This window comes from Rana temporaria, chromosome 11, assembly GCF_905171775.1.
Source record: "Rana temporaria chromosome 11, aRanTem1.1, whole genome shotgun sequence".
NCBI lineage: Eukaryota > Metazoa > Chordata > Amphibia > Anura > Ranidae > Rana > Rana temporaria.
Window position 1 is genome coordinate 24989209 of NC_053499.1, and position 22471 is coordinate 25011679.

Sequence of the window (22471 nt, forward strand, 5' to 3'; positions counted from 1 at the left end):
ACATGAGAGGAGTGTATGGCGGGGGGTAGTATGTACATGAGAGGAGTGTATGGCGGGGGGTAGTATGTACATGAGAGGAGTGTATGGCGGGGGGTAGTATGTACATGAGAGGAGTGTATGGCGGGGGGTAGTATGTACATGAGAGGAGTGTATGGCGGTGGGTAGTATGTACATGAGAGGAGTGTATGGCGGGGGGTAGTATGTACATGAGAGGGGTGTGGAGTGTATGGCGGTGGGTAGTATGTACATGAGAGGGGTGTGGAGTGCATGGCGGTGGGTAGTATTCACATGAGAGGAGTGTATGGCGGGGGGTAGTATTCACATGAGAGGAGTGTATGGCGGGGGGTAGTATGTACATGAGAGGAGTGTATGGCGGGGGGTAGTATGTACATGAGAGGAGTGTATGGCGGGGGGTAGTATGTACATGAGAGGAGTGTATGGCGGGGGGTAGTATGTACATGAGAGGAGTGTATGGCGGGGGGTAGTATGTACATGAGAGGGGTGTGGAGTGTATGTCAGTGGGTAATATGTACATGAGAGGAGTGTATGGCGGGGGGTAGTATGTACATGAGAGGGGTGTGGAGTGTATGGCAGTGGGTAATATGTACATGAGAGGAGTGTACGGCGGGGGGTAGTATGTACATGAGAGGGGCGTGGAGTGTATGGCGGGGGGTAGTATGTACATGAGAGGGGTGTGGAGTGTATGGCGGGGGGTAGTATGTACATGAGAGGGGTGTATGGCGGGGGGTAGTATGTACATGAGAGGGGTGTGGAGTGTATGGCGGGGGGTAGTATGTACATGAGAGGGGTGTGGAGTGTATGGCAGTGGGTAATATGTACGAGAGGGGTGTATGGTGGGGGGTAGTATGATTACACAACCTGATCACATTGCTATAATCTTTTTATATGGACTATAAACTGAAGGATCTATGAATAAACGATTGTGGAACGAATCATTTGAGTTTCCATTATCTCCTATGGAGAAATTTGCTTTGCTATACAAGTGCTTTGGATTACAAGCATGTTTCAGGAACGAATTATGCTCACAATCCAAGGCTTTAATGTATGTATGTAAAAGCAGAGACCGCATTCATTCTAGTTCTAAGAAAAATGAGACCAAATACGAAAATCTATTTTTATATTAAGTTATCACAACAAGTCTAAAATACATTGGTTAAATAAAATAGAAAAAAAAAAAACATATCCAGAAATCCTTGTTAAAAAAAAAAATACAAAATAAACAACTCGCTGCGGACAGTTTTTTTTTTTTTTGCTCCGGCTTAGTATAAAAATTAGAATTTATTTTAAAACGCCTTAGGAATCAGTGCTGAACCCATCCAGGGCCTGCAGGGCTATGGACATGGATAGGGTAACATGAGAGGAGTGTGAGCTTAGAGTTAGTTATTATTCTTCGATGTCTTGGCACAGATACTGAAGGCTGGTATACATCAGTCATTATGTATCCACTCCATATGAACATCCACATCGGTAACACAAGGCAGTTCCATTGGGGCTTGTAAATCATTGGGTATCAATGCTTGTGTGCTGAACGCTGAATGTTCTTAGCCCGTACCTAGGAAACGTATGTAGCTGAAGAGTATAGCATACCACCGATACGTGAATAAGGTCAGCTTATGGGGGTTTTTTCCAAAAAGGGGGGACACTTTTCTCTGCTCCATGAGATGACAACAGCAGCTAAATGGTGACACACAGCAGAACGTGTACCAATAAAAACACAGAGAACCCAACTGAGCGTAAAATGATCAGCAACCTTTGAGACGTCCACTTTTTGTCCAAGGGTAAGGAAGCCAGATTCTCAAGGAAGATATAGAGACTCCTTATTAGTAATACTGGGCAGGAGGTACACCATCCCGCGCCTCTTGTCCCTCACACCTCACTCTCGGTGGTAGGCATGTGCTTCCCTCTCCAGCCAGTATCCGGTAAGGAGACCCGACGTTCGGGGCTTGGTGGCAGTGTGACGCTGCCCGTCTCTGACTGCTCTTCCTGTAGCAGCTGTTGGGTTTCAGTCAGGTCGAGTGAGGCAGTGCTGGCTTGTAAAGACACAGTGTCCGTCTTGATGCACACGTGGTCCCGAAGGATGCTGCCTCGGGATGGCTTCACCTGCTTGAGGTCATCCCATTCGCTTTCATCCCCAGACAGTAAGCCGAAACCCTCCAAGATTCTGATCTTCTCCTTGGTGAAGCCGTTGTCCGGAACAGCCTAGAACGGGAAGAAGATATTAAGCAAATTTGTAATACTCGTGTGGAGAGAAATGTGAAAAGCTGAACTCTGGGAATGAGACAATCTACCCTTGCAGTGCCCCCCCCTTCCCCCCTGCAAGTTAAATGCTTGCTTAGTCTAGAGTGGGAGTCTCCTAACTTTTAAAACAAAGGGCCAGTTTACTACCATTTAAACTTTAGGCAGGCCAGACTATGGCCAATGGGAGTAGAAAATGCCCCGGCATTGGTGGGAGCAAACAATGCCATAGGCTTGGTTGTCAGTGGGAGTAAAAAAAATGACATCATTGGCGTCAGTGGGGGAAATAGTGCTCAATCATTGGCGTCAGTGGGAGAAATAGCGCTCAATCATTGGGGTCAGTGGGAGAAATAATGCTCAATCATTGGCGTCAGTGGGAGAAATAGTGCTCAATCATTGGCGTCAGTGGGAGAAATAGCGCTCAATCATTGGCGTCAGTTGGTGAAATTGTGCTCAATCATTGCATTGGCGTCAGTGGGTGAAATAGTGCTCCATCATTGGCTTCAGTGGGTGAAATAGTGCTCAATCATTGCATTGGCGTCAGTGGGTGAAATAGTGCTCCATCATTGGCTTCAGTGGGTGAAATAGTGCTCCATCATTGGCGTCAGTGGGTGAAATAGTGCTCAATCATTGGCGTCAGTGGGAGAAATAGTGCTCAATCATTGGCGTCAGTGGGAGAAATAGTGCTCAATCATTGGCGTCAGTGGGAGGAATAGTGCTCAATCATTGGCGTCAGTGGGAGGAATAGTGCTCCATCATTGGCGTCAGTGGGAGGAATAGTGCTCCATCATTGGCGTCAGTGGGAGGAATAGTGCTCCATCATTGGCGTCAGTGGGAGGAATAGTGCTCCATCATTGGCGTCAGTGGGAGGAATAGTGCTCAATCATTGGCGTCAGTGGGAGGAATAGTGCTCCATCATTGGCGTCAGTGGGAGGAATAGTGCTCCATCATTGGCGTCAGTGGGAGGAATAGTGCTCCATCATTGGCGTCAGTGGGAGGAATAGTGCTCCATCATTGGCGTCAGTGGGAGGAATAGTGCTCCATCATTGGCGTCAGTGGGAGAAATAGTGCTCCATCATTGGCGTCAGTGTGAGGAATAGTGCTCCATCATTGGCGTCAGTGGGAGAAATAGTGCTCCATCATTGGCGTCAGTGGGGGAAATAGTGCTCCATCATTGGCGTCAGTGGGAGGAATAGTGCTCCATCATTGGCGTCAGTGGGAGGAATAGTGCTCCATCATTGGCGTCAGTGGGAGAAATAGTGCTCCATCATTGGCGTCAGTGGGAGAAATAGTGCTCCATCATTGGCGTCAGTGGGAGGAATAGTGCTCCATCATTGGCGTCAGAGGGAGAAATAGTGCTCCATCATTGGCGTCAGTGGGAGAAATAGTGCTCAATCATTGGCGTCAGTGGCAGAAATAGTTCCCCATTATTGGTGTCAGTGGGAGGAATATACCGCTTCCCCTCAAATACTTGCCTGAGCCCAATCTCGATCCAGCGATGTGCATAAGAGCAGCAGCCTTCTCGCTGCATTGGACATAAAGGCAGCAGCAGGAGTCATTGGTTCCTGCTGCTGTCAATCACAGCCAGTAAGGACACAGCAGGGAGGTGGGGCTGAGCACTGTGTGTCAATGGACACACAGAACCAGCTTGGGAGCGCACACACACACACACAGGAGTGCCCCCATTGCAAGCAGCATAAATATAAATGTTGCTTTTAGAATAACCAAGTCCATTAAGATGCGAAAGGCGCTGACACCACCATATCGAATTTTAGTGATGCAACCTGTTTTATTAAAGTAGAGCAAAGGGCGCTGGTAATGTGCAAAATGTGAAAACAAAACGTTGTTTTCATTTCGACAAAATGTGGTTGCCATTTCCAAGTAGTGCATACTGCGCTAACCAAAAGCAACCCACGTGCATTCCAATTCAGGCAAACTGATTATTATTGGTTGCTATATGTTGCACATCACCGCTGCCCTTTATACCGCCTGCTTACATAAGCCTGATGCACACCTCCCAACATTTTGAGATGGGAATGAGGAACACCTACCAGCAAATGTATGTAGGCATGGGACACGCCCCCTGTCACACCCCCTTAACCACTTGGGATCCGCGCTATGGACGAAAGATGTCCACAGCGCAGCTCTCAAGTGCCGGGTGGACGTCCCTGGACGTCGTGTTGTTTACATTCCCCCTGCGCGCCGCTGGCAGCACTGTGCCCGGCGCATCGCTGGGAAGCCGATGCTTGTGCCTGGCGGCCGCGATGTCCGCCATGTGCCCGCGATCGGCGGTGACAGCAGGGACGTGGAGACCGATCTGTGTCGACACAGCATCGGTCACCTCCCCCAGTCAGTCCCCTCCCCCCACACAGTTAGAACACACCCAGGATACACATGTAACCCCTTCCTCACCCCCTAGTGTTAACCCCTTCACTGCCAGTCACATTTATACAGTAATTAGTGCATTTTTATAGCACTGATCGCTGTATAAATGTGAATCGTCCCAAAATTGTGTCAAAAGTGTCCGATATGTCCGCCGCAAGATCGCAGGCCTGACAAAAAAAGAAAAAACTGCAGATCGCCGCCATTACTAGTAAAAAAAAATATAAAAAAAAAATCATAAATCTATCCCCTATTTTGTAGGCGCTATAACTTTTGCGCAAACCAATCGATATACGCTTATTGCGATTTTTTTTAACAAAAATATGTAGAAGAATACGTATCGCCTAAACCGAGGGAAATTTTTTATTTTTTTTTAATTGGGATATTATTATAACAAAAAGTAAAAAATATTGTGGTTTTTTTTTCAACATTTTCTGTCTTTTTTTGTTTATAGCGCAAAAAATAAAAATCGCCAAGATGATTAAATATTACCAAAAGAAAGCTCTATTTGTGGGAAAAAAATGATAAAACTATAATTATAATATATAATAAAGCTGAAAATTGGTCTGGGCACGAAAGGGGTTTAAGTGCCCAGTAATGAAGTGGTTAAAGGAGAATTAAACCCCAAAAAAGGTTAATTAAATCCACAAGGGCTATTTTTTACCACTACTATTATACAATTTACAAATGCAGCAATTTAGAATTTAGATGAAAGGTTTAGCGCTGGGAAACACTTTTTGAAAGATAAAAAGTGCATTTTGTATAAACTATATACCGTATTTATCGGCGTATATCGCGCACTATTTTCCCCTTAAAATAAGGGGAAAATCGTGGGTGCGCCATATACACCGATAGCCGCTTCCCGCGCTCAGTTTAAAATCCTGCGCCGACATATACCGAGTGCAGTACACTCGGGTACATTCGGCCAGGCTCGGCTTCGCTCGTGCTCACGCATAAACGTCACAGAGCGTGAGCGCGAGCTAAGCCGAGCCTTGCCGAATGTACCCGAGTGTACTGCACTCGGTATATGTCGGCGGAGGCGTTCGAACTGAGTGCGAGAAGCGGGGTTTTGACGTGAGGCGCGCGCTGGAGAAGCCGGGAGGACACCATTGAGGCCGCAGACGGACGCCGGACCGGACGAGGGACGCTGGGAAGACACCAAAACTGTAAGTAATAAAATCATATAACTTTTTTTTTTACAGGATTTTCGGGGGCAACATTAGGGGTGCGCGGTATACGCGGGAGCGCGTTATACCGCGATAAATACGGTAGATCAGACCAAAATGAGGGACAAATGAGGAGGAAAGAGGGACAGAGGGACATTGCTCCAAATCAGGGACAGTCGGGAGCTCTGCTGATGCTCCTCCCACAATGGGAAACATATGTGAATATTAAGAACCTCAATTGCTGGTTATTTTTACAATAAATGGCCAAGAAGAGATAGATTAGCACAGAGACAAATGACACACAAGACAATCGATCGAGTCTACATAAAATCAATAGCAAGTCCAGCTTATGTAAGGTAAGTACACCACATGCTCACACAGTTAGAAAAGGTGACCCAGACGCCAAAAGGGATATCCTTGGCAGCTCATCGGGATATGTTTTCCAGATGCCTCACAGACCCTCATATGAGATAAAACATACAAGGAAAATGCTCCGGGCTTTTAATGCCCCAAATCAGTTTCTGTCTTTAGTCTTTGTAAAAAGTCAATGAATTGATTCATGTAGATTAGATTTTTTATTTTTATACGCTGGTCCTAAAGATTCTCCTTGCAGAGTGTATTGCTTGCATTCACTAACTCTGTACTCTCTTCCTATTTACATTTGGTAATTTTTCATACAAGCTTGGTGTGCCATATGAAGGACACTATGGGGTTGATTAACCACTTAAGGACCGGACCAATATGCTGCTAAATGACCCAAGGGGTTTTTACAATTCGGCACTGCGTCGCTTTAACAGACAATTGCGCGGTTGTACGACGTGGCTCCCAAACAAAATTAGCGTCCTTTTTTCCCCACAAATAGAGCTTTCTTTTGGTGGTATTTGATCACCTCTGCGGTTTTTATTTTTTGCGCTATAAACAAAAATAGAGCGACAATTTTGAAAAAAAATGCAATATTTTTTACTTTTTGCTATAATAAATATCCCCCAAAAACATATCTAAAAAAATGTTTTTTCCTCAGTTTAGGCCGATACGTGTTCTTCTACCTATTTTTGGTAAAAAAAAAAATCGCAATAAGCGTTTATCGATTGGTTTGCGCAAAATTTATAGCGTTTACAAAATAGGGGATAGTTAATTGTTTTTTTTGTTTTTTTTACTACTAATGGCGGCAATCAGCGATTTTTTTCGTGACTGCAACATTATGGCGGACACTTCGGACAATTTTGACACATTTTTGGGACCATTGTCATTTTCACAGCAAAAAATGCATTTAAATTGCATTGTTTATTGTGAAAATGACAGTTGCAGTTTGGGAGTTAACCACAGGGGGCGCTCTAGGAGTTGGGGTTCACCTAGTGTGTGTTTACAACTGATGGGGGGTGTGGCTGTAGGACTGACGTCATCGATCGAGTCTCCCTATAAAAGGGATCTCTCGATCGATGCAGCCGCCACAGTGAAGCACGGGGAAGCCGTGTTTACATACGGCTCTCCCTGTTCTTCAGCTCCGGGGAGCGATCGCGACTATAAACGAATAGCCGCGCCGTCGTCCCGGATCGCTCCTGAAGCCGCGGGGACCGCCGCAAGTACCGGGGGGGGGGGGTCCCGATCGGACCCCTCACCCACATCTAGGCAGGGACGTACAGGTACGCCAATGTGCCTGTCCGTGCCATTCTGCCGACGTAAATGTACATGCGGCGGTCCGGAAGTGGTTAACTAAAACTGGAGGGTACAAAATCTGGTGCATCTCTGCAAAGAAACCAATCAGCTTCCAGATATTATTGTAAAAGCTTAAAAGTGTTTATAAACCCTATAAGGCTTACCCTGAAGCTACCCCGGATATCTCCTAAACATACAAGGTTTAGGAGATGTCCCCTGTATCAGCATGTGCCGACGTCATTGTGCCACAGTCGTGGCATTGCTTCAGCTAGTGTGCCATTACCCGTGGCTCCTGTGAGCATGCGCGGCAGTGACAACATCGTGGCTCCGGCCAATCACAGCGCTGGAGCCCATGATTCCCGGAAGTAACTCAGGAGCGGTGTCACCGGCCGGACCAGTGTACAAGGACCGCTGTGGGGGATTCGACCCAAGGTAAGTATTTCATGATGCGCTAGTATGCTATGCAGCTCATTATGCCTTTGTCCTGCAGGGTTTTTTTTTTGTTTACAACCACTGAACAAACTGAAGTTAGAAGCCGATTGTTGTATTTTCATGATTAATTGTTTTTTTTAGATATTCACCTATTTAGTATGTACTTTATACCGCATGCGTTCTTTGTAAACATTTTTGTATTCTCTTCTGTGAAAGCTTTAATAAAAACATTGAGCCTAGGTTCACACTTGTGCGATGCGGGAAAAAGCGTGATTCCAGCACCGGTTCCCGCATCGCTTCTCTCCTACAGGCAGTTCACACTGCCCTCTGCGAACCGCTGCAGGTGTCAATACAATGTTAATGACACCCCCAGAACGGTTCACAGATTGCAGTGCGAACTGTGGATTTGTACAGACATCGGATCGCATTAGTTAGAACACCTATGCAATCCGATTCCAGAGCGGGGCAAAAAAAGTCCCTGCATCTTTTTCTGTGCGAATGCAATGCGAGTTCAACCATACAACTGTATGGCTGAACTCACATTGCTCAGACATTGCATGTGATCGGCACCGCAGTGCGGGTGCGAATCACATGCGCACTAGTCTGAACCTAGGTTGAAACAGCAGCTGATTGTCTACAATGCAAGGCTGCTCCAGATTTTGCACTCTCCAGTTTCAGTAAATCAACTCCATAGGAGTTCTACCCAGGGCCGATCCTAGGCAGGGTGCACAGGGTGCAAAGCACCCAGGCGCCTGCAGAGGTGGGGGCGCCGAAGTGGCAGAGTTTTCCCCTCCCTCCTTCTCTCCTTGTTTCCATCCTGAACTGAGCATAGGTGTGTGTGTCCATCCAGAACTCATGTGTCTCTGACCATCTCCTGTACTATGTCTGCAGTCTCTGACCATCTCCTGTACTAGGTCTGCAGTCTCTGACCATCTCCTGTACTATGTCTGCAGTCTCTGACCGTCTCCTGTACTATGTCTGCAGTCTCTGACCGTCTCCTGTACTAGGTCTGCAGTCTCTGACCATCTCCTGTACTATGTCTACAGTCTCTGACCGTCTCCTGTACTATGTCTGCAGTCTCTGACCGTCTCCTGTACTAGGTCTGCAGTCTCTGACCGGCTCCTGTACCATGTCTGCAGTCTCTGACCGTCTCCTGTACTATGTCTGCAGTCTCTGACCGGCTCCTGTACTATGTCTACAGTCTCTGACCATCTCCTGTATCATGTCTGTAGTATGTCTGGGGGTCTTTCTAACACACTCTCTAACAGAAGCCTTCTCTGTGTCCATCAGAGAGGCCCCCCTCCAGGTCCCAATAAAGTACTCTGCTTCTCTTCCTGTATTTTGTTTATTGTTAAGAGATCATGTAAGGATCCCAGGGTAATGAAGACTGTGGAGGAGCATCTCTGTGGTTGAGTCATTGCCATAGAAACATGTGTAAAGGGGAAGAGTTAGTAAAATGACCACACCCATGTGGGGGCGCCAGAAATATTTCTGCACCCAGGCGCCTGTGACCCTAGGATTGGCCCTGGTTCTACCCCTATGGGTATGGGTTCCCCCACGGGAAATTAATCCCTATAGGTATATGTCGATCTTATGCTTGAACTATGGAAAGGCCAATGGAAGAATAAATAGAAAATTGAACATCCACAAGGCTTTCAGACACTTGTGCATGAAGTCATTTCATAGGGCAGTAGATTTAATGGGCATACATTTTTCGCAAAAAAATAAACTGGTGTGGTACCTTTAATGGCAAGACATCTACCACACCTGGTACATCCGATTAGCTGATCCAAGCTTACCCCTTTATCTAACACCTTACTTGAACCTGTTATTGATCCTAAAGCTGGCCACACACAAATACAAATCTATCGATTCCTCCCCCCCGTAATAAATAGCCCCTCCTGTGATTGTATACCCAACACAGTTGGTTGGCTGCAGTTGCTGTTCATCTGACTTTGAAATTTGTCAATCGGGGTGGTGTCCGCAGGGTAACTTGTTGCTTGAATTTCAGCCAATTCCCAGGAATTGGGCAAAATTTGAGCCACGTATAACCAGATTAACCCCTAAACTTCAAGGGACCCAATCAGTTTTGTAACAAAAGCCAACAGGTCGTCCCATGCGATAGAAGAGGCATTATTCTCCCCTTTGTGGTGGCCTGTGTCTTCTACCGCTCTCCTATTCTTGTGCCACAGCCACCCTAAGACCTTTCATCATCCAACACCTCCAAAAAAGTGAGATGCCCAAGTTTCCAGCCACACGCTGGTGCCTTCCTCCAACCCTTACAACAGGGGTTGACACATTTTCTTGGAATCTAGGAGCCAGCTAAAAAAGTTAGGAGCCAGAAAACGCACCCCGTCCCGACGAGCTTGCGCGCAGAAGCGAACACATACGTGAGCCGCGACCGCATATGTAAACGGTGTTTAAACCACACATGTGAGGTAGAGCGAGAGCAATAATTCTAGCCCTAGACCTCCTCTGTAAATCAAAACATGCAACCTGTAGAGTTTTTTAAACGTCGCCTATGGAGATTTTAAAGGGTAAAAGTTTGACGCCATTCCACGAGCGGACGTAATTTTGAAGCGTGACATGTTGGGTATCAATTTACTCGGCGTAACATTATCTTTCATGATATTAAAAAAAAATGGGGATAACTTTACGGTTGTCTTATTTTTTAATTAAAAAAAGTAATTTTTTCCCAAAAAAAAGTGCGCTTGCAAGACCGCTGCCCAAATACAGCGTGACAGAAAGTATTGCAACGATCGCCATTTTATTCTCTAGGGTGTTAGGATAAAAAATATATATAATGTTTGGGGGTTCTAATTAGAGGGAAGAAGATGGCAGTGAAAATAGTGAAAAATTACATTAGAATTGCTGTTTAACTTGTAATGCTTAACTTGTAATACCAACGGCCACCACCAGATGGCGCCAGCTTACATATCTGGTGGTAATAACTTGTAATACCAACGGCTCACCACCAGATGGCACCAGCTCACAAAAAAAAAAAATATATATTTTTTTGCCCCCCCTTCCAAGCCAAGTCGCCAGGACCCTATTTCTAGTCGCCATGGCGACCTGGCGCCCGGGATTTGTCGAGCCCTGCCTTACAACATTGCAGAGTCCTGTAGTGATGTAGGGGGTTGGAGGATGGAACCACAGCAGCCAGCAGGGAATATGCTATATGGCACACCCAGGAGGGTTGGATGGCTGCAACCCCCAGAGAGTGATATTTCTTTGGAGAGTATAGTAGAAAGCTTCTACTATTAAAAAAAAATGACTGTTTGTTTTTCCCCCCCTGATGAAAATCAACAAAAAGAGTGCCAGATTAAGTGGATTAAGATTCCATAATCATTTATTGCTAATAAAATTAAAACATCAAGAGTATGAAAGGCAGCCAATGCGTTTCGGGGGCTGAAAACAAGACAAAATAAACTCTCATGGATTTCCGAGATGACTGGCGCTCTTTGTACATTTCATAGTGAAGGTTACGGTGTTTTTTGGGGGGACCCAACTTTTTGGCAGAGTTGCTGAAGTTCAGGAAACAAACCTAAGCAATGCTCCATGACGGAAGAATATAAGATCCACATCGACCATTATGTGTTTTGAAGCCCCTGAAAGAATCACTTTAAGCTATGCTATTTGTTGTCTACAAAGAACCAGAAACCTGTGTGTTACAAGTGTTGGGCGGCCTTTTGCGTCATGCATCAGCTACCATGTTTCCCCATAAATAAGACCTACCCCAAAAATAAGACCTAGTGTTATTTTCCAGGAGCCCTACCCCGAAAATAAGCCCTAGATTAAAATGCTTGTGAAATCCTATAATCCACTCTATTACAGTAGTATATATTGTACAATGTGTGTGTTTCTGTAGTATAATTGCGGGGGAAGAGAGCTCCGGCGGGTCACAGAAGCGCAGATCGGCGCTTTAACGAAGGTATTTGGCACCAATTATATTACAGAAACACACACATCGTACATTATATAATACTGTAATAGAGTGGATTATAGTATTTTACAAGCATTATAACTTTGTTCACACTGGGGATTCCTGTCAGAGAGGGGGAGAGAAGACAGCACATTACATAAGACCTACCCCGAAAATAAGCCCTACTGTGTCTTTTGTTGTCAAAATTAATACAAGACCCGGGCTTATTTTCGAGAAAACACGGCATGAGAGGCTGACTGCAGTGAAAAGTAAGTCGGCCATGTTATCTGGATAGAAAGTTGATACACAAGGGCTTGTTGCATCTGGAAAACATATCCAAAAAGGGGGAAATGGGGGACACACATTTCAAAAGCAATGGGAGTGGGATTTAAAGGGAAGTCACTCACATGCAGCAACAACCAATACCTGCAGGTGGGGAGAGGACTCAGAACAGGAAAGGAGAGAGACTGTCAGAAGGGACAGAGTGCTGCAGTGGATGAGACAGTGCGACAAGAATCGGTCAGGTGACAACACTCAAAAGATGCCAGAAAAGTCATAGTGAGAGTCATACAAAGCAATACACATAACATGGTGCAAAGAGCAACAGTGAGCAGTAATCCACAGCAACACATTCTCTCTCATTACTCCACACATACTGAACTGCTGACATCAGGACAAAGGCAAATTTATCTTTATCTTTGCACCTGCCTAGCCTTTGCACTTGCATTAGAGTCTTTAATGGCGTATTCATCTTTACCAATAAGCTGACTATGCAGGTAAAGGGCTCCCTTCGATAAAAAACAAACTGTGCAGCATTGACTGAAGTTGGGGAATGCCCTTGTTATAGGTGTAGGCCATCCAGAAGCCTGGCTGCAAAGCTCCCAGGAACAGAATCATGCCTCGTTGCTAGGTCGTTGCTAAGACACTCCCAGCCATTTCCCACACCGACACAGGGGCAAGCACTCAAATCCCTGCACATGTATGGTCCACTAGCCCCCCCATTGCAGAGCAAAAACAACTGCAACGGGGAGAGGGTAAGGATGAGCTCCGGCGTGTTCGCAAACCCCACGTGCAGAGCCCGCCAGGAAGTCGGCACTGCGCTAATCACAGGCAGTGAGACAGTGTCCCAATGCGCGGCTGCAGAGATCGGGAAATGTCTCACTGCCTGTGATTAGCGCAGCACAGTGCCGACTTCCTGACGGGCTCTGCACGTGGGATTTGCGAACACGCCCATCCTTAGGAGAGAGCGCATGTGAAGGGGTCTGAATCAGCTAGGAGTGTCTTAGCAAGGTCATAGCAACAAGGCAGGATGGGGAGGGGGGGATGCCATTTCTGAGAGTTTTTCAGTCAAGCTTCAGGAGGTATGTGACTGGTCTATACCTATAGCAAGGGCATTATTTAACATTACTTTGGTCAAAAAACATGCAGTGTTTGGCCCAGATTCACAGAGAGCACGGCGCACATTACGCCGCCATACAGCAAACACTGTACGCTACGCCAATGCAGAGCGGAGAGGCAAGCATTGCATTCAGCAAGCCAGTGCTCCCAACGCTGCGCCAGCAGGTTGGGCACCCCTGTCCTAAAGGGACTTAAATGCTTAGTTCATCTTTTACAGAAAAAATGTTGATTGAACTAAATTTTATATACATATATATATATATATATATATATATATATATATATATATATATATATTTATATTTATATATATTTTTTACCAGATTACTCCATCAATGCATTCCATGTGGATGGGGGAATCCCTTCCGCTGTGCTTTTGTGTTCTGATGGCGGGCACGCTTATCCACCATCAGAACACATTGATCAGTGTCGCTGGATACAGCCGGCGGCACTGACCATTCAGAAAAAAGTAGACAGACTGGTTGTGCAGAAGTCGATCAGTGGATCAACTTCTGTACAGCCAACCTGCCCATACATGGATTGAAATTTGTCTGGTCCCTGCTGAACTGGCCACATTTTGATCCATGTATGGCTGCCTTTAAAGTGGAATTCCACCCTAATGTGGAACTTCGGCTCATCTGATTTCTACCCCCCCCCCCCCCCCCCCGCCCCTGTGGTGCAACAATTGGCACCTTTCGGGGGTTGCAGGATATCTGTCTTTGACCTCCGGGAGTCTGGGCCGTGGCGTCACTGCAGGGCTCCCTCTCCTGGCCCAATAGGAGAGAGGAGTGGGGCCTCACGCATGCGCAGAAGGGTTCCCATCGTGAAGCCAAAAGGCTACACTGCCGGGTACCCTTACACGCAACGGCGGCGGCAGCACCAGACAGCTGGAGGAAACATCAGCTGCGGTGCCAACATCGCTGGACTCCAGGACAGGTAAGTGTCCATTTATTAAAAGCCAGCAGCTGCAGCATGTGTAGCTGCTGGCTTTTAATTATTATTTTTTGGCCGGAACACTGCTTTAAAGCCAGCATCATTCAACCCACTTTCTCTGACCCTGGACCACCCTGTGAAAGGAGAAGTAGCACAGTGATGAGCTCATCTCTATATCACTATGCTTTCTCTTACTATTGTCATGCTCTGGGTCAGCATATGAACTGATTGGCAACATGTGCTGCTTTTTGCTCTCACACTCCAGCCCTGCTGTACAGGGATAGGAGGAGGCGGATACCTGGACAAATCCAGGTACTTAGGGCCAAATCCACAAAAGGAATATGACGGCGTAACTGCTGTTACGCCGTCGTATCCCTGATCCTAACTATGGACCTGATCCACAGAATCAGTTTTCCATAGTTAGGCAGAAGATTCGGCATGTGTAAGGGACTTACACTGCCGGATCTTAGGATGCAGTACCGCATCCGCCGCTGGGGGCATTTCGTGTCGAAATGCCGCCTCGGGTATGCAAATTAGCACTTAAGGAGATCCACGAAGCTTTTCAGCTTCGTTTTTTCTCCGTAAGTTTTAGTTTGCATACGCAAAATTAGGGCTGCTTTTACAAAGTGTAAACTGTTTACACCTTGTAAAAACAGACCTTTCTGTCCAGCGACGCGATTTTTTTTAAATTTTGATTATTTTTTTTCGCGCCGTATCTTTTTTTTTTCCCGACGCAACTTTATTGACCCGTCGCAATCCACAAAGCTCGGCTTAAAGTAATTTTGCGCTATGCACGTCGGGAAAATGACATCACGAGCATGCGCAGTACGGCCGGCGCGGGAGCGCGCCTAATTTAAATGGGAATCGCCCCCATGAAAATAGGAACGCCTTGCGCCGGCGGAATTTAAGTTACACAGCCCAAAATTTCTAGGTAAGTGCTTTGTGGATCGGGCACTTAGGTAGAAATTTTAAGGCAGTGTAACTTAAATGGAAAAAAAATAAGTTACGCCGGATCTTTGTGGATTACCCCCTTACTGTATACTACTTTCATTAAAAAATACATTTAATATCAGAGCTGAATTATTTTGTGTCTTTTATGCCTTTATGTATTTTATGAGTTCAGCTTTAACAGCCAAGGCAGATTTTCCTAAACACCCTAAATGATGTCTTATTACGGGGAACATACATAGTGCTCAATTCTTTCATACTCAAAAGTTAATTCATTTGACAAATCTTTCATCGGTAGCAAACCTAACATCCAACCACTACTACCGCACACCAAAACGCAGTCCTCACCTCTTTACGATGTCGCTGTAGATGACAAATGGAAGGTCTGTGCACGGCTTCAATTTTCACCTCTTGGGTGGACGTGCGGTAGGACGGGTTGCTGTAAGTGAGGGTCCCCAGTGCTGGATCTGACAGCTTCGCACGGCGATGTCTGTGAATATACGAAGGCACATTAACTGGATATATTTATGAACATTTATCTTGGATTGTTGGTTCTTCTATAGTCCTTCACACTAATATGGATGTGAAATTCGGTAACGGATTGGCTGACGTTGGTTTTATCTGCCATAATCCAGCATGGATATTCCTACACAAAACCAAAGACACCCACATTACCAAATAAAATGTATAGGTTATGTTGAGGTTTCCCAGCCTTTAGTAAATGATACACCGCCATCATAGTTTATGTCACCTGATCAGGGGCTCCATTGAGTATACCACCAGCCTCCAATGAGGCAGCCTTTGACTTTCTACCTCTGCAACTGCCCATAACTCTTCTGTACGGTCACCTGTCTCTAAGCCCAAGTCTCTGGAATCATACCATGCCATGCTCCGCCACTATGTTGGAAGGACAATATTCCACCACAACGCGCTTCTTTCTACAGCAATAGGCACTCCTGTGATCTACAACAGCTACCAGGGGTCTTTACATTTTATTTATAGAATGTTAGACGTGTAATAGGATGAAAGCCGTGCCGATCACCATTCCTTTTTTTTTTAACAAACTTTTTTTGAAATGCTACACAGTGACATTTCATTAAAGAGGAAGTAAACCCTGATGGGTTTTTTACTTCCTTCCTTTGCCCCTGCAAAGTAAAAGCATAATTTGCTAGTATGCATCGTATAATAGCACATTATGTGACCTGCAAACCAAGCCTGCGCCGTCCCTGCTACAGGCCGCATCCCTGTTCACCCCTCTTCCTTACGGGGGCCGCAGACTTGGGCTCTGTGACTGGTCGGAGCCGCGCAACGTCACTTGTGCGCACGGGAGCCGCCAGTCACGGCATTCACTCATGAAGAAACGCCACGAGGGCTGTTCCTTTACAACACATGCGCCGATGACATCATCGGTACAAAAAACAGTAAATATCTCCTAAACAGCACACGTTTAGGAGATATTTGCAGTACCTACAGGTAAGCCTTATTATAGGCTTACCTAAAGGTACAACTTTCACAGAGAGGTTTACAACCTCTAAGTTCTATTGGCCACAACATGGCGAATGGAAGATAATTGCATGGTGCTGCACGGAGAAAAGTTGTGCATGCTGTACTTAAAGCAGGCCAACCAAACCAAAAGGGGAAGCTCTGTTCGCACCCTTGCCCCCTCTCCACTGCCACATTTGGCATTTTTTTTGGTGGAGGGTTTGAGCGCCAGGTAAGATCGCCGATCTATGTGCATTTATGGTCCCTCCTCCTTCCCTCTGATGCCTTCTGGGACACACACAGGTCCCACAAGACGGCGGGACCATTCAGAAAGCGCAGCATGCACCTGAAGGCTTCACTGTCAGTTTTGCTTTTCCTACAATGCCAGCGCCTGCACCCAAAGCCAATTGACAAATCGGCTTCGGGTACTGACATCACAGGATCCCTGGACAGGTAAGTGTCCTTATATTAAAAGTCAGCAGCTGCAGGATTTGTTTTTTTTCCCCCCAGACTGTAGCTCCTCTTGAATTTCAGCACACACCACTGCAGCACAGTAGTGTCCCCTGGCTGGGCAGGAGACGAGGCATTTTGCCACCCAAAACAGTCCAACTACACCTGGTGCTAATGGGCCCTTAGGCTACAGTCTGACACTACTATCTCTGTACAATCAACTTTAGATCTACCAAAACTATGTAGAATGAGGACCTACTTGAATTACCCAATCAGTTTGTATCCACCCAGACAAGCCCTGGCACTATATAACTTATTGGTAGATCTAAAGGAGATTGTACAGATTGAAACATGTGGAGGGTTTAACAGAAGAGCCTGTCACACCGAGATCCCCCAACAAGCGGAAATGTCTGTGTATTAACAGACAATTCTAGTGATTGCAAGCTCTCAATATCACACCACTTCGGGTTAGGCCATCAGTCAGGAGTGGGATTTGGCCAATGATGGACAACCTCACAGTTCCCACGAGGTTTAACGTTCCCCCAATCACACGTCTACCATCGCCCGATGACTTCCTTCTACTCACCTGTAGATTAACAGAGCACAGATGAGAAGCAGCAAGCAGAGAAGAGATAGAGATCCAGCAATAATATGTGCCACACGAAGTCTGTCCCCTAAGCAAAATGATAATGGGAAGGAAAAAAAAAACACTTATTACAGAAACTCCTTTAAAGCAACTCAACTACAAAAAAAAAATTAAGACAAAAACACACCAAAAGAAGAGTATTAGGGATAAACTGAAGGCAAATTGCCAAATAAGCCTGTGAAATAAATATAATGGAGCTGCTTTACCCAACAATGGTTATGAACAGTGCCCATTCAGTCCTGAGATTTACACAGCTCTGCCAAGCAGAGTAGGAGATCGGATTTTCTCTGCTGCAGTTAAACAACACTAATAGGTCTTGTCACATTCCCAGCCCATGACAAGACAGTGAAAAAATAAGCAACAGACTGATGAGCTCACTTCTCTGCTCGTTCCGATCAGCATATTCCTTGTTAAAAGGAGCAGCACAAATGATTGGATCCTCATGCTACTTCTTCTCTCAGTCTGAGCTCTGCACTACAGGGTCTGCAAGAGGCTCACACCATGTCAAATTCAGATACTTACACTTAAAGGGCCAGATTCACAAAGAGATACGACGGTGTATCTCCAGATACACCATCGTATCTCTGACTTACACTGGTCCTATCTATGCGCCTGATTCATAGAATCAGATACGCATAGATAGGGCTAAGATCTGACAGTGTTACACTGTGTTACACTGTCGGATCTTTTTTTCAATTTAAAAATGGCGCCGGGGGCGTTCCCGCTGATTTACGATAAATAATATGTAAATCAGCGAGATACGCAAATTTACGAACGTACGCGGACCCGTCGCAGTGTTCTTACGTCGTTTCCGTAGCGGTTTTCCCGTCGTATACTTACCCCTGTCTGTAGCAGGCGCAGCCAATGTTAAGTATAGCTGGTGTTCCCGCGTCGAATTTGAATTTTCCAACGTCGTTTGCGTACGCCGATTCACGAACACGCGCGTCGCAAGTCCCGCTCACGTCGAAACCACTGACGTCCTAGTGACGTCAGTGGGAGCAATGCACGCCGGGAAATTCCCCGGACGGCGCATGCGCATTTAAATCGGCGCGGGAACGCGCCTGATTTAAATAGTACACTCCCCTAGCCGCGGAATTTGAATTCCGCCGGGGGATTTAGGATCCGCCGTCGCAAGTTTGGAGGTAAGTGGTTTGTGAATTAGCCACTTGCCTCCTAAACTTGCGGGAGCGGATCTTAATTCATGTAGATCGAGCGGATCTATAGATCCGCTGAGCTACGTGAATCTGGCCCAAAGAATACATGTCATGACGTGTTGATGTCATACTTACCTCCACTGTGCAGTTAGTTTTGCACAGAGTGGCCCCAATCCTCCTGTTCTGGGGTCCCTCTGTGGCTGTCTCAGCTCCTCCCCGCAATCGCTAACCCCCTCTGGGAAGCTCTCTCCCAAAGGGGGTTATCCTGCGGGCGCGATCCCGTGTCATACCGTCGGCGTCCATAGACGCCAACTGTATGACTCAGTCCCGTCCCCGTGCTGAGACTCCGTGGAGAAGAGGACGCCGGGATGAGCGGAGCAGCTGAACTGACTCAGGTAAGTAAAACGAGGGAGCTGGGGGGCCCGTGATTGCTAGGTGTTTTCTCACCTTAATGCATAGGATGCATTAGGGGAGAAAATATGAACCTTTACAACCCCTTTAATAGTTTTATGTAAAAGTATATATTTTTTAATGAATAAATGGATTAAAACTGATTTTTTAGATCTGCTTTCAGTGGCTTTAATGGTTTCTACAACTCCACAGGGCTTTTTTTCAGGGGGAACTCAGTTCCACCACCTCTGGCTCAGACCCTTTGGTGCCTGCTCACCACAATCACTTGTGAACACAGAAGTCTGGTTTCTGTGTTTACAAGTGACAGCTCTGCACTCTGTGTGTAACCCCCCTGAACTTTGCACTCTGTATGTAATGAAATCATGGTACTTAATGCCCCTTTAAGACCATTCTACTGTTTTTGAAATCTGAACGGGGTCGTGGTTGAGTTCCTGCACTTATTTTCTGAGAAAAAAAGCTCTGCAACTCCAATATCCTGCTCTTCCTTTTGCATTTCCTCCTTGGATATACAAAAGTATGTAAAAATATTAAAAGTATTTAAATATAGCAACAGTGTGCTCCTTTACCTGCACTGGCTGGCACGGCCCCGAAAGGGGTACAGAGTCCCCTTGATGCCTCTTCATCTGAGCAGCTACAAAGGAAATGATACCAGTTAGGATACATCAATACACATTTCCTTGAGAAGCAGCAAATCCCAGCCGGTCAGGGCTTACACCTACCTTCCTGCGGTCACCCCGGGAGTGCTTTCCCTTCGCTCGATCTCGTTGTCGGGATTAAAGGGGCCAGGAATCCTTTCACTATTGTTTGTTGGAATAGGAGCTGAAGGTAAAAATCCAGGAACTGAATTGGTAGGAAGTGAAGGAAGGGTTGTTAGAAAAAAAAAAACAAGATTTCTTAAAGGTGGGGATTGCAAAGCCTAAACAAACATTTTTTACCCAAATGCATTCCTTGTATTAAGGTAAGAAATGTTTAGGTATCAGTATTGCCTCCTCACCCCCACTTATACTCACCTGAGCACTCACTCGGTCCAGCTCTGTGCATGTCTGTAGCAGCTCACCCCTTATATCTCCCCGCTCTCACAAGCTTTGAAGAGATGGTCAAATCCTGTAAAGGAGGGAGCAGGAGGCAGGGCTGTCCTGAAAAGTGTGCTTCTATAGACACAGGTAGTTCGGCTCAGGGTTGAGCCCGCACAAGTACCCCCATTGCAAGCAGCTTGCTACGGGGGCACATAGAAAGGAGGACCCCAGAGCGCCTGTGGAGCCCCCAGGAGAGGTGGTTTGCGGCTGCTTTGTGGAATAGCATTGCACTGTTAAAGCGGTGGTTCACCCTCCATAACAACATTTTACCATAAAATGAGGCATAGTAGCGCGAGCTACAGTATGCCTGTCTTTATTTTTTTAGCCCGGTACTCACTGTGCAATCGTAGAGACAAGATTCCGACTCCCCGCGGGGAATGGGCGTTCCTATGGAGAGGGAAGGTGATTGACGGCCGGCTCTGGCACGTCACGCTCCCCGAAGACAGCCGGAACAGGTCTCGGCTCTTCACGGCGTCTGCGCACAGACTATGCGCAGGCGCCGTGAAGCGCCAAGTCCTATTTCGGCTATTTCCGGAGAAGCGTGACGTGCCAGAGCCGGCCGTCAATCACCTTCCCTCTCCATAGGAACGCCCGCGGGGAGTCGGAATCTTGTCTCTACGATTGCACAGTGAGTACCGGGCTAAAAAAATAAAGACAGGCATACTGTAGCTCGCGCTACTATGCCTCATTTTATGCTAGAGGAAAAAAAATATATATATTTTTTTTATTAATAGAGTGAACCCCCGCTTTAAGATAGGCCCCTTTTATTCTATAGTTTTCATATATATAGTTATATCTATATAGTATAGATATGGTGGTTGTATAAACATTGTACCATCATGGCTGTAATGTATATGTCTGGCCTAAAAAGGATAAGAAGAACATAAAAATTATTGGTTGAGGTTCATAAAAGGGAGGAAGAGATTTTTACGTAGCCAGATTCTCCCTTTTTATCTCCTAATACTGCAAGGAGAGAATGCATGGGGGAAATTCATTGGCTGCTACAGACAACAGCAATCTTTTGACATATATTTCCAAAATAGCTTTTAAAATATTGGCTAGAGTAGGGAATGGTTAGAACCTCTGTTGGGTTTTTATTGCTGCCTGTATTCACCCCTCTCTTTTTAACCTGCCTGCTACGTCAGAAGGTCAGCGACAGTGGAATTGTAGCTCTTGCCAAAATATGGAAGTATACTTGGTAAGCTCTCACATTATGAAGACTCTTCTGGCTGTTTGTCCCCATCTAGTGCTAATAGATCAGAGCTGTCCCTTGCTGTTCTGTTGACCCCTGCCACCATTATCTGACCTTCTTCCAGGTTCCTGTCTCTCCTCTTCTGTATTGGGTGGTCACTGATAATGGAACTTCTGGGCATGCCAGCAGTAGTTGCATCTTCCCAGCATCCAGCTCCATTCTCATGTATCTTACAGACACCAGGAATGGGCAGGGAGTGTACACTGCACTGCCTATGTGTGTACAGTACATGTGTATAAGGAATGCTAGTAGCAAGGGTAAGGGTTTTTTTAGCAGATGAAAAAAGCCCCCCCCCCCCCCCCCAAAAAAAAGAAAAACAACCAAACACTATCTCCTAGCAATTATTTTATTCTCAAAAGTTCTGCTTTAAAGCCAAAGTCCACCCATTTAAAAAATAAATAAATACAATTATAAATGCACCCATTCTGAATAAAAAGACACAAGGAGCATTGCAACAGTGATGGCTGCATGGTCAGTGCAATGCACAATGCACTAGGTTTGGATGGTCATAAAGACTTTTCAATTGGAGATCATCTAGGCAAGCAACGTCTTCTGTGCTCTCCTCAGAAACTTCATAATCCTCTGGGACACCAATATCATGGGTCTTAAAATGTTTATTTGTGAAATCAAAGTTTTATAGAAAATAAATATATAAAATTAAAAATGTTCTAAAATTAAAAGGGGTTGTAAACTTTCGTGTTTTTTCACCTTAAAGCGGGGGTTCACTCGAAAAAAATTTTTTAACATTAGATTGAGGCTAATTGTGCGAAGCAGAATCGGGTGTTCGTTTTAAAATCAATGCAGTACTTACCGTTTTAGAGATCGATGTTCTCCGTGGCTTCCGGGTATGATCTTCGGGACTGGGCGTTCCTATTTGATTGACAGCCTTCCGACGGTCGCATACAGC

At 45.8% G+C, this 22471-nt stretch overlaps 1 protein-coding gene across 3 annotated transcripts in view; it reads right to left on the bottom strand.

Moving 5' to 3' along the window:
* Positions 1-1415: 1415 nt before the first annotated feature.
* LRP4 (LDL receptor related protein 4) overlaps positions 1416-22471 on the bottom strand; it is a 151432-nt gene continuing 130376 nt past the window's right edge. Inside the window, exons 34-39 of one of the 3 annotated variants that reach the window (XM_040328220.1) lie at positions 19956-20076; positions 19803-19867; positions 17612-17699; positions 15442-15583; positions 12241-12301; positions 2131-2220 (exon numbers count right to left, since the gene is read on the bottom strand). In XM_040328220.1, coding sequence (XP_040184154.1) covers positions 12260-12301; positions 15442-15583; positions 17612-17699; positions 19803-19867; positions 19956-20076 — 458 coding nt within the window. In that variant the 3' untranslated portion in view covers positions 2131-2220; positions 12241-12259. Of the gene's footprint in view, positions 2221-12240; positions 12302-15441; positions 15584-17611; positions 17700-19802; positions 19868-19955; positions 20077-22471 lie in introns of all 3 variants that reach the window. The other 2 variants (XM_040328219.1, XM_040328218.1) reach the window with 2 other exon arrangements.